The 23,813-nt window shown below is 37.0% G+C and overlaps 1 protein-coding gene across 1 annotated transcript in view; it reads right to left on the bottom strand.

Moving 5' to 3' along the window:
• The window catches only part of LOC121406899, a 165,992-nt gene that overhangs the window by 33,420 nt on the left and 108,759 nt on the right, over window positions 1-23,813 (bottom strand). The window contains 3 exon segments of the mRNA XM_041597771.1: window positions 2,071-2,178; window positions 2,799-3,022; window positions 22,878-22,952. Coding sequence (XP_041453705.1) covers window positions 2,071-2,178; window positions 2,799-3,022; window positions 22,878-22,952 — 407 coding nt within the window.

Here is a 23,813-nt window from a genome sequence, read left to right as displayed (position 1 = left end):
AGAAGCGATACATCAATATTTCTGAGTTGTATTTACAACAAAAGGCCTATTTTAGGTTCTGGAAAATGTGATATAAAAAAACACCCTGCACGAGCTTTATAGGATATTTTCCTGTATAATTTCATCGCGTGATAACGATTTCGAAGAGCTTTTATTCCCTGTCTCTAGGTAACACGGCGTTCCGTATACTTACACTCTGTAAGCAGACGAACGCGTCTTTTCATTGGAGAGTGGCTAAGTAAACGGGGAACAATATTTTGAGTGACAGAGGGGCGGAATTGATGTTTGCTATTACTGCACAAACAGACACTTTCATTTCATCAAAATCAGTCTCTTGCATGGTATCTGACACAGAGAATCTTTTGAAAATTATCTCCAGCAAACAAATGAGCTGTGACTATATGGGTATAATAAAAAGCGGGGAAAAGTGAGCGTGGCGAGAAAGCCCTATCGAAGGGCTGAATTAAGAAAACACGTCGAGATGTGGTGTGATTAAGGAGGAATATGTTTTAACATAGCTTATGACGAAAGGAATAGTTTGAGTGACAGCTGCGTCCAATACTCACGCACAGTATAAATAATCACGAAAAGAATTAAAACAGAGGATACAATCATATTACCACTTCTACATAAAAAAAAATGCTCAAACAATTCCGATCAGGTGATAAAGGGAATAATCAATCGATCTGCCTTTTTATTACGTCTTGGAATCAAATGGTCCGAGAGATGTGCCAGATATTAAGGCTTCAAAGTGACCTCCAGCCTTGTAGAAATTTATATTCACAATCAAATTAACAACAGTTCTGACATTAGGAGGAACATGAGGCTTGTCGTGGCAGAGAACACTTTTTTTTTTATTGTAAACCAAATCGCTTGGCACGTCATTTTCACGAGTTGCAATTGACTCGGGTTGTTTCTTTATTCATGGCAACCTAATGCAAAACACATATTCATGGTACTGGTCCTTGGATGACGCCGTCATATCAATTGTCATGTAACTATTTTACTTGAAACTAATGACAAGAATGCTTCCAAGTCTCGTCATACTGGGCGTGTTTTCTTTGATCAGTCTTTTACAAAAAGACTTGTGTAATCGGCCAACCTCATGATACATAATCCAAGCTAAAAACAAATAAATATAATCATATCATACGTGACAAGGCCGTAAAAAGTACATCATATTCTGTTTCCATATCAAATTGTGGAAAATTAATTGCAACATTCGCATAGTCACGCAATCAGCTTATTTTTCTCTATCAAATAATTACATAATGAATGTAATACAAAAATATTGCACTATTTCTAAATCTAGAGCATAACAAAATGAACGAAATAATCGTGAGTTCATATATCATTTATACACAATTGATCTTCAAGGATGATCAATAAAAATAATTTACGTAATTAAATAATGTTTGAATAAGTTTATGGGTGAAAGGTGCATGATAGAAATAAGAATGGGCACTTTGTCATAACGCTGAATCCACAAAATGTGGCACAGCGTCCCAAAATCACGCGAAAAGCCAATTTTAAGTATCATTCTGTTTTAGTATTCAGTTTTAAGTATCTGGCTATGGTCTATCATTTCACTGAAATTAAAAACCCAATTCTCTCTAATTAATGAGATAGTTAAAGTAACCCCCCCCCCCGATACTCGCCTCAAAATCCTTTGTAAAATAATCCACGAAATGGCACACGGGTGCGAGTCGTTTCTACCCACGCTTAAGTAATAATTTCCACAAAACGACACTTGTCATGCTTGTGTTTGAATCACTGCTATGTCAAGATTTGATGTTCATCCGATAATTTTTTAACATGGAAGGCAGGAGTAGATACCTGGCTCATGACCTTTATAGATGGTATTTTGTTATTTTAAGCTTTCCCACCATGTTAAGTTAAGGCCTTGCGAGACTATAAGAGCCCGTTGCAATTCGAGTTGCAATCGAGCGCAACTCGACTTTAAACCAATCAGAAGCGCGCATTTCCGACATGCGATTTATATGGGGGGGGGGGGGGGTGGCGTTCGAAGGCAACTCTTTCGGGAACAGGCCACCGTTCCGAGAAACCTACCACATATCGACCAGCATAGGTAATGTAGAGCCCACTTGGAGAGTAGTAAGGGAGACGTTGGAGAACATCATCAAGCAATACAACACGACCTTGTAGTAACGAAATCGTCTGAAGAAATATAGAAGAAAACAGATAACAAAGAGATGCCAATTAAAAAAAAAGAAATTTAGCCACATATGGATCGAAATAAAACTTATAAAACAATGTATGTGAGTTGGGGGTTATAACAAAATCGATAGCATAATAATACAACAGTAATTCACTGGGGATATGCATGGTGTTTTCAACAATAATCTTTATAAATATTGCATACACACACAATTGCTAACATTTTCCCCTGATGTCTATAGAATGGCATTTAAATCATGTTTAGTTAAATACATTTCCAAAGATTAAACACTACAGATCCGATTTGTATAATTGGAAGATTCCAATCAAAACAGAAACATAAGATAAATACAAACATGGTAAATGGGCATTATGGAATGCATAATAAAAACACATACGACAAATTGACTAAATTCAGAAGGAAGCGAATGATGTTAAGTTAAAAAAAAATCATCTTTTATTTTAGACGATGAACATATATATTCATATTATTGGAAATTCAAAAGCAATTAAAGTACCGTGACTATATATAAACCCTACTAATTTTAATCCCCGCGATGCAGTCGATTCCGGATAGTTTGAGGCAAATTATCCAGCAAACTGTATATTCTTAGACTTACATGTGACGAAATATTGAGATAAATCTGTCTGAGGTATGACGTCGAACCGTCCACGGCTTTTAATCTGCTGTCGATGACGATGTCAAACCACGAACGATCATCATTTTCCAGAGACTCGTTACAAAGCTTCGCGAGCGTGTAGTTACACTGACCTTGGAAGTGGAAGGTTCTAGAGTCGAATGTTACGTAATGAGGGTCGCCCCAAACGCGACAAGAGGACGTTTCTGTAAAGAGAGGCATTTACAATATTAAAATGTTAACTTACAGTTAACTCTCAGAAAACTAAGCACGCATATTTTCAATAACATTCTAGTATTAAATATTGTCAGAATTCAACAAACCTTAACAATTACTTGGGACAAGGTTGGTTGAAGTTCAAACAGTATCTTATTTATCATCCCAAACTGATGAAAGTTTTTTGTATAAACATTCGAGTATCAAATTCGACAAAAATAATGTTCAATCAAAGAGTAGTTTAATGAGGATGGATTCGTGTGATTCCATTTATTAAGGAGAGCCTTATCGATAATCAGATAATTATTTTTCTCTTTGTAACCGTGATTTTGTCAAACATGCACACTTAAAATGTTGGGCAACATACTGTCCACTGTATTGGGTAATGTATGTTGGTAAAATATATATATATATATATATATATATTCTGGGCAATTATTATCAAATTGAGCAAATTCATTACCTAATTGTTAGTTTTTTTATTAGCCCATTGGGGCCGATTTTAACTTGTAGTTGTGTGGACGTGTGGACAGTATGTTGCCCAGGGTTGTTTAAAAGTTGGGCATTTTTGCCCAACTATTTTAAGAGTTTATAGTATAAACCCCATGCGGATGAACAAAAGTGAATAATTTTGTGCAGCAAAAAATATGCATTGCTGTAGCCTACTCACAATACAATGATGGAATAAGAAAGGTAGGAGAGAAGCGATTTATTGTCTCTTGACAACTTTTAGCTTTTATAGATCCGCATTTATGAAATGAATAAACTGATTATCCAATTGAAATAGAAACGATCATAGGCGTGTATTTTTTTTTTACCTTGAATAAAACAAATTTCTGGAATGAAATAATGTAAAACCGCGATTGGTACGTCAAGGGAGTGACTCTCATTCGGGTAACTATAGAAACCAACAGCTTTCACCTGAATTGGATATACTGACGCATGCGCATGGCCCGATGAATTGGGTCGTTATAAACCATTGGCGGGAAATAACATGAGTATGTGAAGCGTGCCGTACAAGATGACAGAGGTTGCGTGCGATCTAGTAAATTTAACACGGTGTCTAGGAATAATTGATCTAAAATTTGGGAGAAAAATAGAGATAAAGTGAGAATATAGAGGAAATGAAATGAAAGACCGAGAAGAGGAGAAATAGACTAGAGTTAAAATGAATTGAATGGGTTTGACCTCTGGCAAGATATAAGGCCTACACTGGGACTATTATGGGAAAAAAAACCACAATTTCGACAAGAATAACTTTCGGCATATATATTCACAAGGGCGTACTTCCATCAGGAAGGGTTATAGATACGGAGAATATTACAAATGGGTATTGTTTCAGATGGCAAGGGAGGTATCGAATGATGTACAGATAAAGAAGAGAGATGGGTCCAATGCGTTTATATGACTTTAAAAATATTTCAAAATTTTGTCTTGATGATCTGTATCAACATTGGGAGGAGTGCAAACCTACCTCCTTCCGTTCAGCAAGCAAAAAGCGGCTAAAGATGGGGTGGAGAATTTTTTTTCCATCCACGGCACCAGATTTATGTTCAACTATCATTATGACATTCAAATATGGCTCGAATATCACGGAAAACAAATGTACATCAAACCTGTGAACGAATCACGTTAAAAATCCAGCCACTACAACGTCTACTGTCGAAATCTGGCTGTTCTCGTGTCCTTTTATTCCAAAGTGAACTCCATGCGTCATATCCAACATACCTGCGGCCCCTTTTCTTGCCAAATTTATTCTCAACAAAGGATCATGGTTGGAACTTTGAACTTCATAAAAAGGAACGGGGCAGAGGAAAAAATTGCCACAAATTCAAGTTCAACCAAAGGTCCATTGTTTGCTGAAAGCGATAAAGCAAAGCCAGACAATACAAGCCCACTCTTTTTCTCTCTCTCTCCCCCTCTTTTTATCTTTCCAACCATTTTTCTCCCATTCCCTTTTTTTATCAATTGTTTGCACTGTAAAGGCTGTGGTTGGGTTGGTGGTAACAATGGGGCAGGCACGGATATCATTTTCATATACGCATTTTCTGTGCATACAATCTTTCGTCCAATCGGAGAGTGCCATGCGAGCCCGATTGGCAATGTGACTCTATTGACTGCCGTGCCCCGCGCAATATATACCCGAGCTGTCTGCCATTTTGAAGACCAAATTTGTGGCCGACACCACCAGACAGCGAATTGGGCGCCATCGGAAGATACTGGTGGAACTGCATCAGGGTAAGAAAGCAACTCTACCTCGACTTGTCCACTTTATCTTGATTATAATTTCACTGTTCAAGATGCATACTGAAATCACGGCGCATGCTATGTCACTTCTTAGATAAAACTTATTAGGATTGATTGTTGGAATTCGCCGCTTTATCATCCCAATTTGAATAATTCTCTTGCCGATTAACCCATTAATCGAAATTCGACCATTATAAGGGTAAGTGTGGTTTGGATGTACATCGGAATGATCGTTATTCGCACCGTCAGGAACAGATTTGTTTTCCTTTTAGAATATGCTATTCATGTTAGTTTGATGAGAGCAGAATATGACTAAGCTTTTCGATTGTCTAAAAACAATCGTCTGTATCAACATACTTTACCGTTTCACGTAAGTGACTCTATCACACCGAGTTTCAGGATCACTGGCGCCATTGAACATCATTATAATGTCACGTGATTGAAAAGTCATTGTGCGTTACAAAAATAGGGAGATGTGGTATTACCAAACGATATTAACAAATTTCCACCAGTATTTCCTCCATTATGATTATGATACTGATGTCGCAATTTAGGAAATCTGTTTAAACTTAAAATCAAATATTGACGCAAGAACATCATTTTATTCTTAGTACGAATACTGGAAATCAAAGGAACAGAATTTCAAAATAGGTACAATCTAAGTTATTCTAGGAATTCAAGTTATCCTCTCATCGTTATCATATATATATATATATATATATATATATAACATGTCGAATTGTCTGTCTTTATCGTTCTGACAAAAATATCTAGTAAATACTTTCTTTGCAATAAAATGAAGTATACTTTACACTGCTATAAATATATTCCTAATTATAAAGCAACGAGTTTAGCTAACACAACGACACAACATGCAACAAGAAATGATCCGTGTTTTGAATGCTGCAATATAACTAAATGACGTACGGACGAATTATTTTGAAATTAAAATTCAAAAGTTTTTTTTAATTCTGAATTTTGTTTTTATCCGAAACCACAGGGGAAATTAGTTATTTCTCACCTTTTGATTTCATCACCACACCTAGAATATTTAATTTTCGTTTTCATCATATAAAAGTGAATAAAAAAGTTATTAACCTCACAAAGAGTAGATCAAAGTCTATGGTTAACTTGATAACACGGACATGAAACTAGTCTCTCGCGTACCTCCAGTAGTCATCTTCGTGTACTAAGGTCAGGGTTAAATCGAGAGAGGTATATCTTATAAAAACAAGAGTTGATAAAACTTAGTTTAAACCGCAGAGGCCCATGGACGGAGCCGTGAACATCGACACACTCTTGTATATAGCCTTGCTCCCATTTCGACCAAAAAATCACAAACAATTCTTTAAAAAAGTATCTGAATAGCATGACGTATTGTGGCGTCATGGTACAACGCATAATTTTATTTATTGCTGATAGATTCTATTCACTAAACTCATATCATACAAATATAGTGCGACTTTTCTGCTCGAAGGTAATTCTTTTCATTCCCCTCTCTCTCTCTCCCTCTTACCCCCCCCCCCCGATCCTCTCCCTAATCGCATGCATGCAATTCTATTTTCTACGAGAAAGATGACTGGCAGCGGATCGAGGTACTGGGGCAATTGGCGCTGACCTAACCACGTATTGAATGCCAAACAATTACTCTGCAGGATCTCTATCCATTTTTTTTTCGCACGCCTTATGGATGGCCCTGAAATTGCCCGAGGCCCCGGGGAAACGTCTGGACCTATTTCCCTCACAGTCTCGATTTAGTCCTTTCAGCCCTACTCTATAACCACAATACTACATGGAATGTAAATTTCTCGCGCTAAAAAAATATCCAACACTTATCTTCTAGACACCGCTTCTAAGCGTTTGATTTATTACTTAGCAAAGTTCGACTCTTGCACTCATTAACGATGTATTACTAATTTCCATTTTTAAACATGCACTTGAATATTGATATTTGCAAGTGATTAGCATTTTCTACGAGGGGTCAATGGGTTCGATTTACCATTGTGTGTAATCTAGGTGTAGCTCTATACTCTGATCTACAGATTCAAATCGCGACCCGGTGCTTCAATCATAATCATGTTGGACTTTGTCCCGCCAATTCTTATCTTTCATCGTTAATAAAGCAATATAAGTTTTATGACCTTTACAGGAATAACTTAACTTGTGTATTCACTGTATGATCGATGAGAGGGTAGGCCCTACTCGAGAAGTGACTGAATATTTAGGCGGGTGTATGAAAGTATGCAGCACTCAACGCTAACATTTATATATTGCGGTCAATTTAGCAGTAAAGACTTTGAAGAGAAACATCTTCTTTTCTGAAATGTGTCCTGTGATTAAAACTCGGGTTGAAATCAATGATTGGACATTTGATATATTCTTTTTTTCACATTGACTGTCACTATGCTTTCGAGCTGTGGATAAAAGCATGGAGGACATGCTTTTGTATCACAAATTTGTATCATGGCAGGAACATTAGTGGATTGTCCTGGGGAACATGTGGAAGCGTTGATTTTGCCGAAATCTTCCTACGCAGCAGAATAATGCAACACCAGAAGGGATTTCAGTGCAGTATCACTATTGCAGAGAGGCAGCATCACCTAGATCATCCACATTCAGGCTGTAGCATGTGCCATCGCCACCAAGTGTACTTCAGTGGACATTTTGTCAGCATGAAATCTGAGCACACTTGGTAGCGGTGCCGTGAGCTACTCCCATACATCGGACCATGGATGCACCGGCCGCCGCGGCGCCACCACACACTACAACAAAGGGATCCACCTCATTACACCTTTGGCATGGGAGTCTTTTTCAATTTGGACTTTACAAATAATGTACGATGATTCTATTTTGTCTTAAGCCATCATAATTATATTACTCATTTTCTTTAAAAGCATGTAGAGGAATAGATCAAAAGCTTCAGTCTATGTACAATAATGGTTGTTCGGCTGAACTTCGTTGGCTACACTCCCCGGTACAGTAAACTATCAGACATTATCAATGAATCCCCAGAAAAGACGATTATTCTTGTCTAGAGCAGTAGCGGTCGGTGGATAAGATCTATATCGTTAAACAATGACCCCCTACTCCCGCCACCCTTTGGGAATTTCTGGATATTTGACATGAAACATTATCAGAAGAGGCAATAGGAGAAGCGATGGTAGAAACAATAGCAGCAGAGAAATTTCAGCAATAGTATTCATTGCAATATCACGCATTCTTTTTTGCCATATCTACTGTACAGATATGCATTGAATCAAATAAAAGGCGATTTGGTATTCGTTACCCAATATATCTTGAATCCTTGCCGAGTGATTATCCTACAGTTTGATCGTAAATTAAGCTGTCCAAAATAATAATAATAAATCATTAAGGCGCCAATTATCTAGTTGTGTATTCAGCCGGGTACCCATTTATTTAACCATGCAGGGTTGAGTAAAGCACAATGTGGGTAGAATTTCTTGGCTGGGATTCGAACCCACATACCACTGATTGAAAACGAAAGCCGGAACCACTAGATCAAGACGCCCCCGCCAATACTGAAATGCATGAAGTATATACCAAATCAAACATGATAATCTCAAATGTTTTCTATCTCTGATTACGAATCATTTAACCTTTAACTTTGTAGATACTTTGAGATCATTCTAGAAACCACTAGCCATCGTGGCGAAAAGTCACAGTCTTTGATAGTACACATTTTGAGGTCCTCTAAAGCGATGAAAATATATTTTTTAAAGAAACATGTGTGAAAATGGAATGGATTTCGTATTTGAAAAAGAGGATATATATTTTGCTTCATGTCATGATGAGTTACTATTAGTAATATTATGTAAAGAAAAATCGTATTTTCTGGATTGAAACATGATAAATACAACGTTCATATACATTTATATAAAACCTTATAGACGACTTTGACCGATGACGCAGCATGAATATAAAAAATGATAAAGCTAAAGAGTTATTGATATACCTATTGATACACAGCTAATCATTATGTTCTTATACCTCGTATCTCGGGAGATAAAATATAAACCTTCGTCCCCTGCGCGTCAAGACCTATCTATAGATTTAGAACTTCTTGCTAAGAAATATAACTGATTCGGCAAAAGGAGACATGTTTCGGCAATTTCATACGTAATGTTGAACTAATTATAGTGTGGGTGAGCGCGTGGGTAGGGTTGGGGGTGTTTGAGTATGGTGTGTTTTATATGGGTGTTGTTGGAAGGGGTTAGGTAGTGGTAGTGAGGGGAAAGGAAATAAATGGGGTTATTAAGGGGTGGGGTTTATGTGATTTCTAGGCCTATATTAGTATCTTCCTATTTTTATTTGTTTATTGAAAACTGATAGTTTGGAAAATGAGAATTAATGAATGTCACTAATAGAAAAAAAAGAAGAAAAGTAGATTTGAGTTGAATTTTTCAGTGTTTGAGGAAATGTAAGTTTGTAATATTTTTTTCATCGTTATAATTATTTCAATAAAAAAAAATCATGTATAGTTTAACATTCATAGGTTCATGGATTATGTACGATTTATTCTAAAAATGGTCATGTTTGAAAAGGAAGATACAAAATATCATTTAAAACAAAAATCAAGTGTACCGCAGTATTTGATTGTAGGGGAGCGTGTGAGCGCAGCAGGTGATGAAGGACATGTATGCGAGGGTGTGTGTGTTAGGGTGCGTATGTGAGAGGGTGCATGGGTGTAATAAAGGTGTCGAAAAATCATGCAAATGGCATGTAGAAATACCAATGAACCAATGCTGTTAAACTGTTCTTAAAGGTCCTCATGACTATAAAGCGACTGAAATATAAAGAAAGACAAAAACCCAAATGTAATAATGCCGTGAATGCCTTCTTATGTGTGTGTGTGTGTGTGTAAATTGGGGCTGAAAGCAGAACTGAAATGTATTTGTATAATGATGTCAAAAAGCCATCACATTTCAATTTTAAGTATTGTACTTTAAACTGATCAAGAATACAATTTGTTCACATTTGAGTCAGTCGTAAAACAAATTCTTAAAGTCCTATAACAGTTACGGTTTGAAACATCCAACAGGTGGTGTATTCTATTCATATATTGCATATCTGTGTATATAGCAATATATATATATATAGATCGGGTTGCGGTGATCAAAAGATGGAGAGAAAAATCAACGAGGTGGGAAACTGAGGTATTCCACACTTCTGTTCTTTCCTGTTCCCGATCAGACCGCGACCAGACAGACAGAAACCTTAAAAGGGTGTCCCACGAGCACCCAGTCCCTAACCCTCCCTCCCCCCCCAAAAAAAATCGTCCAACACCCATCCAACTTCCACCCCCGGGGCACAGATTCAACGCTCACATAATGCCCTTGCATAAAAGCGAGATATTGAAAGAACCCTTTCTCCCCGGGACCTCCGATGTATATTATTACCGAAATAAAATTCTAAGCAGCTTACAGGAGTTCAAATACAAACAACTGCTGCATGGTGGTATCTATGGGTCTTTTCACACGCGAATCTTGAATCATCATTGTAATGCATGATGAACGCAATTCGTCTTTAGAATCATCGGATCTTTCACACGAAAAATTCGTACCTTAAATTTGAGTGAAACTTAACTGGAATTCACCTCCAGAGTAGTATTTATCGTTGTGATGCCATTAATACTAAATAATATTTAAAAAATTAAATAGGATCACAATATGGGACTAAAAATAGTAATCATTAATGATAATCGTTGTGATGCCATAAATACTAAATGATATTAAAGAATAAAATAGCATTACAGCTGCATAATGTAACTACACGTACGAAAATATTGTCATTTCAAAGGAGTCAAAGACCCTACTTATTTCAGATAAATGTACCATTAAATCTTAAATCTGGCACCAAAATATCTATTTTCTATAACAATATTCCCCTCCCATCATTTAATTCATTTTTATCATGCTCTAGCATTAGTGCTTTCGTTCTTCCAATAAAAATGAACTAGCTATTTAAAAAGGGCCATCAACTGAGACCTTCAACCAAAGCAAACAGTCATTCCAAAATTAGCAAACAAATTACCGTCTGAGAAACTACAGTAGGGATAAAACAGTATGTCTGCTATTCCATATATAAAAAATGCAAGTAAAATGAGTGCATTTCTGCATAATTACGACTTGTAATTTGAAGCGTTATGTTTTCTATGAGACCTAGATTTTCTTTAAACTAGTCCAAAAGCATTTCCCATTATGACTAGCAGAAATACCCATTGAGCAAATGCCACTAAAGCAACTCCGCTTAAGCAAAATTATTGTACATAATAACAAAAATTCTCAAACGAAGGGAAATGGGGTAGGGGAGAGGGGGTGGGCAAGAAAAGACATGAGTGGTTGATCGGCGATACAGGGTAGGCTACATGTACTACATTAGGTTTCTCTAATGAAAGGCCACACGTACTACATCATTTTTCTCTAATGATTTGGTTTTTAAGTTTTTCTTTCTAGAATAAGGGAGTCTAATCGAATCGAATATCAAAATTCGATATTTTGCACCAATCCACAGGAAAAATGGAGAATTCACGTTCCAATTCTTTTACCCCCCCCCAAAAAAAAAAAACATAACATGCATTTCCCTCATAGTCCGCAGATTTTAAAGATCAAACCGTACAGCGATTCAAAGGCTCCATGGTAACGTTCTCAGAAAAGAATATCAATCCTAAAAAAAACCCCACAAAAACATGAATTTTCATCAATACTTGTATATGCTTCTGAATCTCTGATATAATTAAGAAAAATGGTACAGGATCTTTTGAAATAAAGGCGCTAATAATAAACTACAAGATGACAGAAAGTGTGAAAGTCTTCTTTTTCCCGCGCCACCATTTGGTTGTCTTAAACATTCGATATCTTATCTCATAATTTGCGTGACTCACACCCTTCTATACTATTTGTTCTGATCAACCAGCGTTATCTAAAAAATCGATAGCAAATAAACCATAAATAGCGACTTAAATAATCTCAGGTGATTTTGGAGAAGAAGTGTTATGAGAAAGGGAAGAGGGACTCAAATTGTCAGAAAAAGAAAGAAAGTGTGAGAATCTGGCCATGATGAATACTCATTTTCCACTCTAAAAAGCATGACAAAAAGTACATAAATGATAGAAAGGGGACATCCTGATAGACCGCGGGTCCGATAGACCGCGGGTCCGATAGTCCGCGGGTCCGATAGACCGCGGGTCCGTTAGACCGCGGGTCCGATAGACCGCGGGTCCGATAGTCCGCAGTGCGTGTAAAATTATGATCAGATATATCAAATGTCATCGAAAGGTCCAAAGGTCAAATGATACGAGACCATGGGATTCTATCAGGTGCGGATCCATGGGGGCCGAGGGGAAATGCCCCACCCCCAGCTCAAAAAAGAGGGGGAAGAAGGGAAAAGGAGAGAAAAATAAAGAGAGGAAGATGGGAAAAGAAGATAATAGAAAAGAGAGTAAGAGGGGGAAAGAAAAGACAAAGAAAAAGGAGAACAGGGGAAAGAAGAGAAAAAGGAGAACAGGGGGAAAGAAGAGAAAAAAGACAGGAGGGAAAAGGAAGAGAAAAAAAGAAAGGAGAAAGGAAAAGGAGGAAAAAGAAGAAGAAATCAAGAGGAAGGAAGAGAAGATTGTTTAAGTAGAGAGGAAGATGGGAAGAAAGATAAGAAAAAAGAGAGAGTGGAAGGGGGAGAGAAGAAAAAAGATTAAGAGAGAAAAAAAGGGAAGGAAAGAAAAAGGGAGAAGTAAAGGGGAAAGAGAAAAAAAGAGGAAAAAGGGAAAAGAAAGGAAAATGGGAAAAGAAGAAGAAAAAATAGGAAGAGAATAATATTGAAAATAAAAGGAAGATGGGAAAAAAGAAAAGAAAAAGGGGCTAAAATCATCCAGTTTCAGATCAGAATATCAAAGATTTTCTTCTCGCGCTTTGCGCTCGCATTATTATTGTAGAAAGATACAAAAAGTTACCCATCCTTTTTCATGATTGACAAACATGAATCGAATGTCCCAATGGGGGGTTTGAAATCTCATCTTTTTAGGTTGGAATATCAAAAATGTTCGGTTTAATCGTTGAAATATGTATCGTCTTTATGGCTAACTGCAAAATATCCTTAACAGGTCTCTTTTCGACCAGGCCATAACGAATATTTAACATTTCTGCTCGCGCTTCGCGCTCGTGGGAATTATCTAGTTACATACGCGTCCTGTTCAGGTTCACAAACATTGCCCAGTATGTTAAATTTTCAGGACAATATACAAGAAATTTCATTTTTAGCTTGCATAGGGCTTATGAGATTAAAACACATTTATGTTGCTTATAAAGTAAGTCTAGGAAATGACTGTTAGGACATGGGCGTTTGCCCCCCCCCCCACAAAAAAGAGAGAATCAAGACTAAGAAAAAATAGAGAGAAAAGGAATGGGATTAGGATGAAATATACTATTATTTTCCAAACATTATGTCAAAATCTATCACAACCTTGTATTTTTGTAATAAAAGTGTCAACATATTTGCTTGCTCGCTTCGCTCACTGCCAACTTCTTATCAATCTTATGCGATACGCCGAACCGAGCCCCCTGGAAATTGTTGGCTCATTACGGCACTTGGACAAATCAACTTTGAGCGGCCGATATCGGGGAAAATATGGGTGAAAAAATGGCCCCTCCCCCTATTGGCGGAAGCTGGGTCCGCCCCTGATTTGGGCTTTCAGGATAAAATACAGGAAAATTCTAAAAAAAAAAAAAAAAATCAGATCGCGCTTCGCGTTCTCATTATTTATTTAGGCCTTGTGAGATACCTCAAAGTGTTTTTCAAGAATAAAATCTCAGATTTTCTTTAACGTCTACCCCCCCATATCATTTATTTTTTTATCTTGGTGCCCTCGCCCCCCCCCCCTGCACCCATGCTGAATGAATACGCCAATGATGAGGATAATTAGTCGAGATTGCATATTCCCAAGAGGTTATCATTAATAATATTGAAGGGTATACTAAAACAACACTACAGCTCCCGTTCACAATATTCTACTAGGGCCTACTCTGGTGAGAAGTTAAACCAAATTGAAACCCCCCAAATCGCTCGTGCTTCGCGCTCCCATTGATATTACATCATGGGCGGAAATCCCAGGGGGGACGTGTCCCACCTACTCAAAATAGTAGGGGGACACAATATCAAATGTCCCCCTACTATTTTGGTCTTTTATGATCATAGAAATACATCATTCTAAATCAAAATAAAACATGTATTTTGGGACGAGATGACCTTACTTTGGCGATGATAACCTTGTGTTTTTTTTTGGCTTGTCATATTTTCCTGCCCCTTGTCCCTATAGGCGGATCCAGGGGGCCGAGCTCCCCCCCCCCCCCTTCTTGGCGGAGCAAAAAAAGGAAAGAAAAAAGGGAAAAAGGAGGAAAAAGAGAGGAGAAAAGAAAGAGAAGGACGACGAGTGCATAAAATAAGATGAGGGGAAGATTTGGAAAATAAAAAGAATCTTTCGTGCCACTATATAAAACTTTCGCTCGCGCTTCGCGCTCGCATTGTCTGTTAGGTTATTAACATATTTCGTTCAATATGGAGTTCGAATATCAAGTTTGGAAGTCAATATACAACACATATTTCACCTCGGAAATCGAACTTTCATTATTTTGTGTAATTTACAAATTGGTTTTTAAAAAGTGCTCTGTAAAAATGTCAGTTTTATGGTTTGAATATTAACATTTGCTGCTTGCGCTTCGCGCTCGCAAATTTTGATTTATCAGGTACCTATTTTCGTGTATTCCATAAAGTTTTCAAAATATCCCTTTTCTGGTCTGATTGTTAAGACCCATCAGCTAGCGCGCTGCACGCTCGCATTTTGATTGGCGAGTTATATAAATGTTTCAATATTGTTTATACAATAAACAACTTAAATTCCCCCTTTCATGACAATTTATCAAAAATTATAGCTCGCGATTTGCGCTCGCATTAATGGTTAAAATATATTAACTGATGCATCCTATTCATAATTACAAAAGTGAAATGTCCAGTTTTTATGCCATGATATCAATTTAATAATTAAATTGTCCCTTTTGTATCATATCGCGCTTAGCAAGAGGAATAGGAAGATAGTCATCATTTTCATATGATGGCATGTCATAAGGATGTCCCGGTCCTATGTCAAAACTCAAAGTAATAATAATATCAGCTCTTTTTTAAGTGCGATCCATATCCAGCTTACAATTTTTCTACAAAGTGCTTGAAATATAAAGCTGAAATTGACTCTTTTTTCAGATCGGACAATCAAAGTTTCATAGTTTTTACGATTAAAGTTGTATTTAGAATGCCTAGATTCTAGGTCTAAATATGAAACACGCTCGCGCATGTTTATTCAGATACCCAACTTGTTCTCTAATTTAAATCATTATCCAGTTTCAGTTCACAATATCAAAAATTTTCTGCTCGCGCTTTGTGCTCGCATTATTAATGTGGGAAGACCCCATCCTTTTGATGATTTACAAAACATGAACAGAGTGGCCCACTTTTAGGTCTAAATCTCGATTTTTTTTCTGCTCGCGCTCGCATCAATCGTTAAATTACATGGCTATCCTGTTCACGATTACAAAAACTGATTGAAATTTTCCATTCTTTCTTTAAAAAAGTTCAAAAATGTTCAGCTCGCGCTTCGCGCTCGCATCATATAAATGAGGATTATGATATTATATACTAATTTATAAGAATAAAGCCAAAAAGTGACTAATGAGGACTAACCCGTCAAAGAAACAAACAAAAATTATCTTCGAGCTGCCGATCGGGGAAAATATGGCTGAAACAAATTTCCGCCCATCCCCCCCCTTGGCGAAAGCTGGAACCGCCCCTGTGTCCCCCTACCTTTTGGTATTTATGTATTCATGAATTTTTTTTAAGAACACATTAAAAAGTGGTCTTTATTTTTTTTTTAATGTGATTATAAGATAATTTAAGTTAGCCTGGCCGGGAGGGAGTGGGTGCAATTTTTCGAAAAGTACACATAAGCGCCAAACATCAGGTCAAATTTGACCCCCCCCCTCCCTCCCCACGAAATCCTGGATCCGCGCCTGGGTTCTCTAACAACCCAATTAGGGCAATCACCCCCTGACAACTACTTCAAGGAAAATATTATCCCCATATTATTTACCGCCGGGGACTGTTACCCCCCCCCGGAAATTTACTCTCCAGACAATTACCCCAGATAATTACCCCTAGTACGGAGCTGTGAAAATGCCATCAACGTGACGACATGGCGTGGTATTTTATCTTACCATGTCTTAATTAATCTAAAAATATTTTAGAGGGGTCTACCTCAATTTACGGGGGGACGTAGAAAACAAATTGACAAGGAAAAAAAAGGTTCTCAACTAAAAATTTAGGGGGACCGTCCCCCCACCTCAAATTTAGGGGGGGAAAGTCCCCCCCCCTGCTTCCGCCGCCTAAGTAATTAATAAGGTTATTATTTCGACATCATATGTTCTATCTTGTCAAGTCGATATGTCCACATGGCGAGATATGAAGTGTACAATTGCCGGTAAGAATCCCGATATATCGCCATGTTGACATGTAACATAATTATTTAAGTCGACTTGGCAAGATAAAATATCTCGCCATGTTGACATATAACTTTTTATAAGTGGACTGACTTGGCAGGATAACGTATGGATCTCGCCATGCGGACATAATAAGCTTATTTAGTCGACATGGCAATAAAGTATCTCGCCATGTCGTCAAGTCGATGGCATTTTAGAGGCTCCGTATGGCGTCTAGAGGGTAAATTTCCGGGGGGGGGGTAACAGTCCCCGCCGATAAAAATATGGGGATAATATTTTCCTTGAAGTAGATGTCAGGGGGCGATTGTCCTGTGGGTCATCCTTATAGAACCCCATGGACTCGTATCATTGACCTTTTGACCTCTTGATGACATGGATTTCACTATATTGTCCTGATCATAATTTTACACACACCGCGGACTATCGGACCCGCGGTCTATCGGGCCCGCGGTCTATCGGACCCGCGGTCTAACGGACCCGCGGTCTATCGGGCTGTAACCGATAGAAACTAGAACAAGGCCGCATAATGGCGTCTTTGTTGATATTTTACGCTGCCAGTTTTTCACATGTCACGATATATCGCTTAACTATAATTCGCACTAACAGGTAATTACACCGTACTCTATAAAGCTATTGATTATCGAGAAATTATTCTTAAAAAATCGATTTCAATTGTGATGTTTTTCAAATCAGTTCCACCACTATTGGTATTTGCAGGGAAGAAAAAAAAAACATGGGCAGGTAGGAAGCTAAAGCTGCAATAAATTAAGTGGTGATCTAATGGGGTTACTTAATAATGTTTCGTCCTAAATCGTATGCTTTGATCACGTGACTAGCAAAACGTAGCCATGCTGGTCACATGAGGAAGTTAGTGAAAGAAATTTGAAATTAATATATTGCGTTTTGAAAAAAAAAATCTTGTCGGCCAATTTCAAGTGAAGGACATTCTAGATGATTGCTTTCCAACATATAAGAAAAATGAATATTGCGATTAACTAGACGATGCGAAATGTTCTGCCGTCCTTCTGGCTTTTCAGTTGTCATGACAACGCATCTTCGTGACGCTTGGATCTTACCACCGACATCTAACCCTGTACAATGGACACATGCATCGATGAATACATAAGAGCAATCGCAAAAAACGGTAATGAACTGCGGCATATCACGAACAATTAACAAACCAAAGACGAGCAGTTTTTGATTGCGTCAATATCCATGAGCGAACATGGTTTGTGAGCAGAATTAACCCAGTTACAGAGGTTTTTTTTCAATCGGTGTCGGTTCGGGAAGTCGGTGGCAAGATCCCATTTATAATTGCATATGCATTATGGTTTTGGTATCTGGCTGAGGGAAATATACGAGCAAAATGCTTGGAATTTGATGTTTCGGTAAGGAATATTACACGGGAAATTGCGCTGTGTTTGTCTAATGTTCACCATTCCTCACTTATAAGCTTATTTCGTCCAATATTCATGGTATATTCATAATTCATGGTACGTATAGCTTTGGATGAATGAAGGGCGTTTATATTGGCATACTAATTCAGGCAGAAGATTCTGTGAAATAGAACAATAAACCTTTCATTATTGCCTATTGTTGTTGACAAAGGTCATCATAAATAAGTAGTTGTGCAATTACAAAGTTACGTGGTGTAGTGAAGGCCCGGAAAAAATATCCAGTTTATTGCAAAATGGCTGGTAACACTGCCTCTTAAAAGTGATAAATATAATAAACTCACTAATCCCCATAATAAGGAAAAAATAAGGCATGATCACATAATAATTACATATGTTCTCCCAAATAATTTGATACCATATTTATGTGGTATTTTTTTTAACTTAACGCTTGGATGATCAGGAGGTATTTTTTGTAGTGATGTAAATTTTGATTTGCGCCAAAGTAAGGCAAGACTGCAATGAATTAATCCAGATGTCAATGATGTCATAATCTTACAAGAGTTGCATTAAAGTCCATTTTAAAACACCTTTCTATAATTTACATTATACCTGTTTCATAAACACTTTTAGTAACAATTTTCATTTTAATTTCATTGCAAATATGTTTACTAACTCATAAAGGATTATGGCATCATTGGCATCTGGATTCATTAACTGCAGTCATGCCTTACTTTGGCGCAAATCAAAATTTACATCACTGCAAAGAATACCTACTGTTTATACAAGCGTGAAGACATAAATATGGTATCAAACTACTTGGGAGAAGATACTCTTTCCAGTTATATATAATGATTATGCGTGGGGATTTGTGAGGTGTCAAATTGTGTGGGGTTTTTTCTCACACGGTATATCATATCACTGAAGCACATTCCGTTCTATCAAGTGGAACCTCGTTGGTTCCACGAAATTTGATTAGTTAAGAAAGGTATTCCATGCTCATATCGCAAAAAAAAAAATAGGGGCCTTTGCGAATGTGACATAAAATGGACAGTCCTCCCTGAATATACAATATATCTATGATGATTATAATGCTTCGGAATACCAACAACTTTTATAACAATTTGGTTTTATCCATGTCACTTAATTTCTTCAAAATTATGCAGGTCGGATTATTCTCATGACCTTACCGCAGCTCCAACACAATGACAAAAATTGAAACGTGAAAAACTTAACTTTCATGCCCTCCCCATTCTATTTATTAATGTCTGTCCAGTCTGAGAAACGTGTAGAGGACAATTAATTTTTCAAAGATGAATAGCTTCGCAAACGTACAGCGAATCGAACAAACAATACCAGATCTACAGGCACCAATACAAGCTTTTTCAAGAGACTTTTTTTTAGTTTCATTTCAATATTTACCAGATCTGGTTGAAAAATAATAAGGAAAACTGCTTAGTAACGGAGAGCACCGTGGGGAGTATGTTTGCTTTTGGAAGTGGAGAGAACTCAATACATCTACCTCAAACTTTGCCTTTCATAGGCGTTTTTATTTATTTAGCCATCTCCCTTTTCTATGTACTGAGCGCGATACAGCATACGGGTGCATGTCTTATTGGAACATTTTAATTTCATACAAATATATTCGTATTTGATGAAGAGCGTAAGAGAGTATTTTTAGCGGGCGGGGCAGTGTTAAGTCGTGATGGAACTGAAACGGGGGAATGGAAGCATAGACTGCGATTGGAAAAAAGGGAGAGGGTATAACACTACTCTGTGCCCTGAATGTGAAAATATTCACAGATAGATGAGATAAAATGGTTTATGACTCATCGCAGCCAAAGGCGGAGTTGTGATTAAATTTTACATACATGCAAGTTACATATAAAGTTTCATACAAAATATCGAAACATTTTTAAAAATGATACATCAAGCTAATTATGTAAATTATGTGATCTTTGGAGAAAAAAAAGTATGTAGAAGAAGTAAAAAGAAAGAAGGATATAGATGAATATAAATTGAAGTCACAAAGGCAGTAAATGGAGAGAATAGAAGAGAGAGGATAAGAGACAAAGGAAGAGATCACGTTCATCAACTCTTGATACACACCACATCCTTTCTCTTAGAGATGGTCGCAGGTAAAATTCTCGCATACATTCGTAATTCCAAAGCTTCGTCATTCTGAAGGTTTGGATATTCCGTAGGTTCGTTATTCCGAAGGTTCGTTTTTCTGGAGGTTCGTTAGTCCGTTAGTCCGAAAAAGAAGTGAGGTTCGTAATTCCGAAGGTTCGTTAGTCCAAAAACGAAATGAGGTTCGTAATTCCGAAGGTTCGTTAGTCCAAAAAAGAAGTGAGGTTCGTAATTCCGAAGGTTCGTTAATCCTAAAATGAAATGAGATTCGTAATTCCGAAGGTTCGTTAGTCCGAAAACGAAATGATTAACGAACCTTATTTCGTTTTCGGACTAACAAATCTTCGGAACAACGAACCTTATTTCGTTTTTGGATTAACGAATCTTCGGAACAACGAACCTTATTTCGTTTTTGGATTAACGAACCTTCGGAACATCGAACCTAATTTTGTTTTCGCATTATCGAACCTTCGAAATAATGCCACAAATGTTCGAATTAACGAACCAATTTACGTTTTCGGATTAACAAACCCATTTACGTTTTCGGATTAACGAACATTGAGGTATGGCCAATTTACGTGTTTCGGAATTACGAACTTTCGGAATAAAGAACCTTCGGAATTACAAACCTTTGGAATTACGAAGTGTAACCAAAATTCTATGAGATTTAAAAAAAAAAATAGAAATCAAATATTTACATAGTAAAATAGTCTTATTATCCTCAAGAAGTAAAGAGGCGCCAGTTCTCAAGACAATACATAAGTCTTCTAGAGAGAGTATGTTGTTACATAATAATGTATTATTTACTATAATTTATAATCCCTTTTGGGGAGGGGGTGGCATTAGTTTCTGTATCTCCTGATTGTATTCAAGGTGACTGAATAAATGAAATGTGATCGTTCCAATATCATTAGATTGTAATGAACTAAATGAATACACTGAAATTCTATTTCGTAATTTCTATTTCTATTTGTAACTTGCTATGCATTTTATGCATAAGAAATATGTCGATTGTATTATTAGGGATGCCAGTTGGAATTGATAAGAGGGCATGAAAATCACCTAGAATTTAATATTTTGTACACAAAAATGCTAAAACTATGGCCTGAAAATAAATTGCCAGGGCCTGAATTCTTCCTTTCGCCAGAAAACTGGCATCCCTATATTATACTACAAAATTGGAAATAAGCTTTATAAATAATGAAAAAATATTTATACATGCCAGGGCCTGCAATTACATGAGTTAACTAGCAATAAGAATGAGGCTAGGAAATTTGATACCAAAAGTAATTTCTCAATATATATTAAGAGAACAGTGTATATTTCTGCATTTTAAGAAATCATGTACTAAATTTCCTCATACGTCAATATTAAAAGTAAGATAAGAAAGGGATGAGTATACACAGACAATACCACAAATATGGATATTTGTCCCATGAGGAAAAAAAAACCCTGATGTGAGAAGCAGAAAATACAGGATACTCAGTCTAAAATTGAGGGAATTAAGGGGCACGAGGGGGGGGGGGCAATTGTGTGGGTTTTTTCAGAATTTTGGGAGTATACCGATTTACAAGTAGAATACAAGGTCAATTTATAAGTGAACCTACAATGAGAGCTGAATATAATGAAAACAGGTCATTTCCTTTTTTAAAGCATATATACAAGAATAGTGTTAATTTTTTTAACATGTGTACAAAGGTGATCAATAGTATATCATCAAAAGTTTTAGATATGAATTATATTCACTAAAATGGAATGGAATGTGATAGTAGGTTGTTTTATATAGCATAGTTTGGTAAGTATATTGGTAACTGAAATCATTTATGCTCCCCTGCACTCAATTTATGTGGGCCACTGGGAAAGGGGTGGTTTAGATTGTGACAGGGTTGAAAAGAAATGCGCTGCTCTAATTGGTTCCATTCAAACAGTAGACTACTGTCCCTTGTACGGGCTGCAGTGAAGTATTCACTACCAAATGATGAGTAACAAATCATTGGATCATACATCATTACAAGTGCCTTAAGTTTCCTAAACCTCATCCGGTAGTAAGTGACATTTTCAGTGAAGTAGTTTAGAATACTGCGTCTCTGGAGCCCCTGTGATTAGAAACAGATCAATGTGCCATGCACGGTGGGCATGTTCCTTGGCATTCATAAAAAAATGAAGAGAAAACCCAGCAATCACTCAACTTCAGGTACAATCATATGATATCATTATGCGCGCCAGAAAGCAAATAAGTTCCGTTCAATGTCAACACTCCAATGGACCTGAACAATCGAAGAGCGAACAAATACACCCGCCATTTCTGATATCAGGCCAAGGCCGAACCCTGGACAAGTGAGGAATCCTGCAGGATTCTGCATGCAAACTTAATACTTCACTCACCTGCCCAGGTGGTGGCTTCTAAATCAAGCTCCTCCCTATTTGCAGTTGTAATGCATTTCAAAAGAACAATAGGGAAAATTTGTAGAATGAAAAAGCAAAACGGGGTGGAATGATCCCACCAATGAGACGGTACTTACCGATAGGGGGCGTAGTTGTCTGGGCTTCCGTCGTCATTTCTTGAGTTGTCTGTCCTCTGGTTGTCTGTCTCGATTCTGTTGTAGTTTCAAGGGTTAACACATTTATTCACAATGTTGCAAATCCTGAAGTATACATTATATTCAAATACTATATACCATTAGTGAGAAGAGATCAAACTCTGAATAACATGTATCTGTGTCCCTTGATGTGTGACACTCCTCTATTACTATTTCAATATAGATACATTGACTTGATCCCATTTAATATAATTTCTAAAACCTTATTGCAAGAAACTAGTGCACCAGGTTTATATAGCAAGACATTAAACAACTGAGCAATGCGTTTCTAACAATGACTTAAAAATATATAATTGAATAGCTTCAATGTCACTTGCATATGAAGGCATGGTGGTATGAATGCGGACCTTTTTAAAAGCTGATTTTTTTTTCATCCATACAAACATTGCATACAATGACAGTTGCAATTTCAAATTTGTGTATATGCATTTAAATTTAGAAGAAAATAAAACCCCATTTATTCTTTAAGATGTGATTTCATGCTGGTCTTAAGACCTTAAAAGAACAAGCCTGGCTGACCATGTCTCAAATCAAATAAAGTCAGAAAGATTGCAATGATTCCGGTGATCATTTTATCTAAATGATGAAGTGAATGACTGGCATCAGCTGTACAGTGTCATGAAGCAGTATATTCAAAAGAATTCAACTTGAACAATTTTATGACCCAAACTTACAAACTCCTCATTAAATCAGATCATAAAGGTTCCTTCTGAATTTCTAATACTAACAAAATGCAGTCATTCAATCAGTATCAGTGTGCTATTTATCTGGCACCTACACTACCAACTCAACATCTATCACACAACAGATTTAAAAATGACATATCTATCATCTAAGTCCATGCAAAATCAAGAACTA

This window comes from Lytechinus variegatus, chromosome 2 (genome assembly GCF_018143015.1).
Source record: "Lytechinus variegatus isolate NC3 chromosome 2, Lvar_3.0, whole genome shotgun sequence".
Lineage (NCBI taxonomy): Eukaryota > Metazoa > Echinodermata > Echinoidea > Temnopleuroida > Toxopneustidae > Lytechinus > Lytechinus variegatus.
This window is presented reverse-complemented; position numbering and strand designations above follow the sequence as displayed.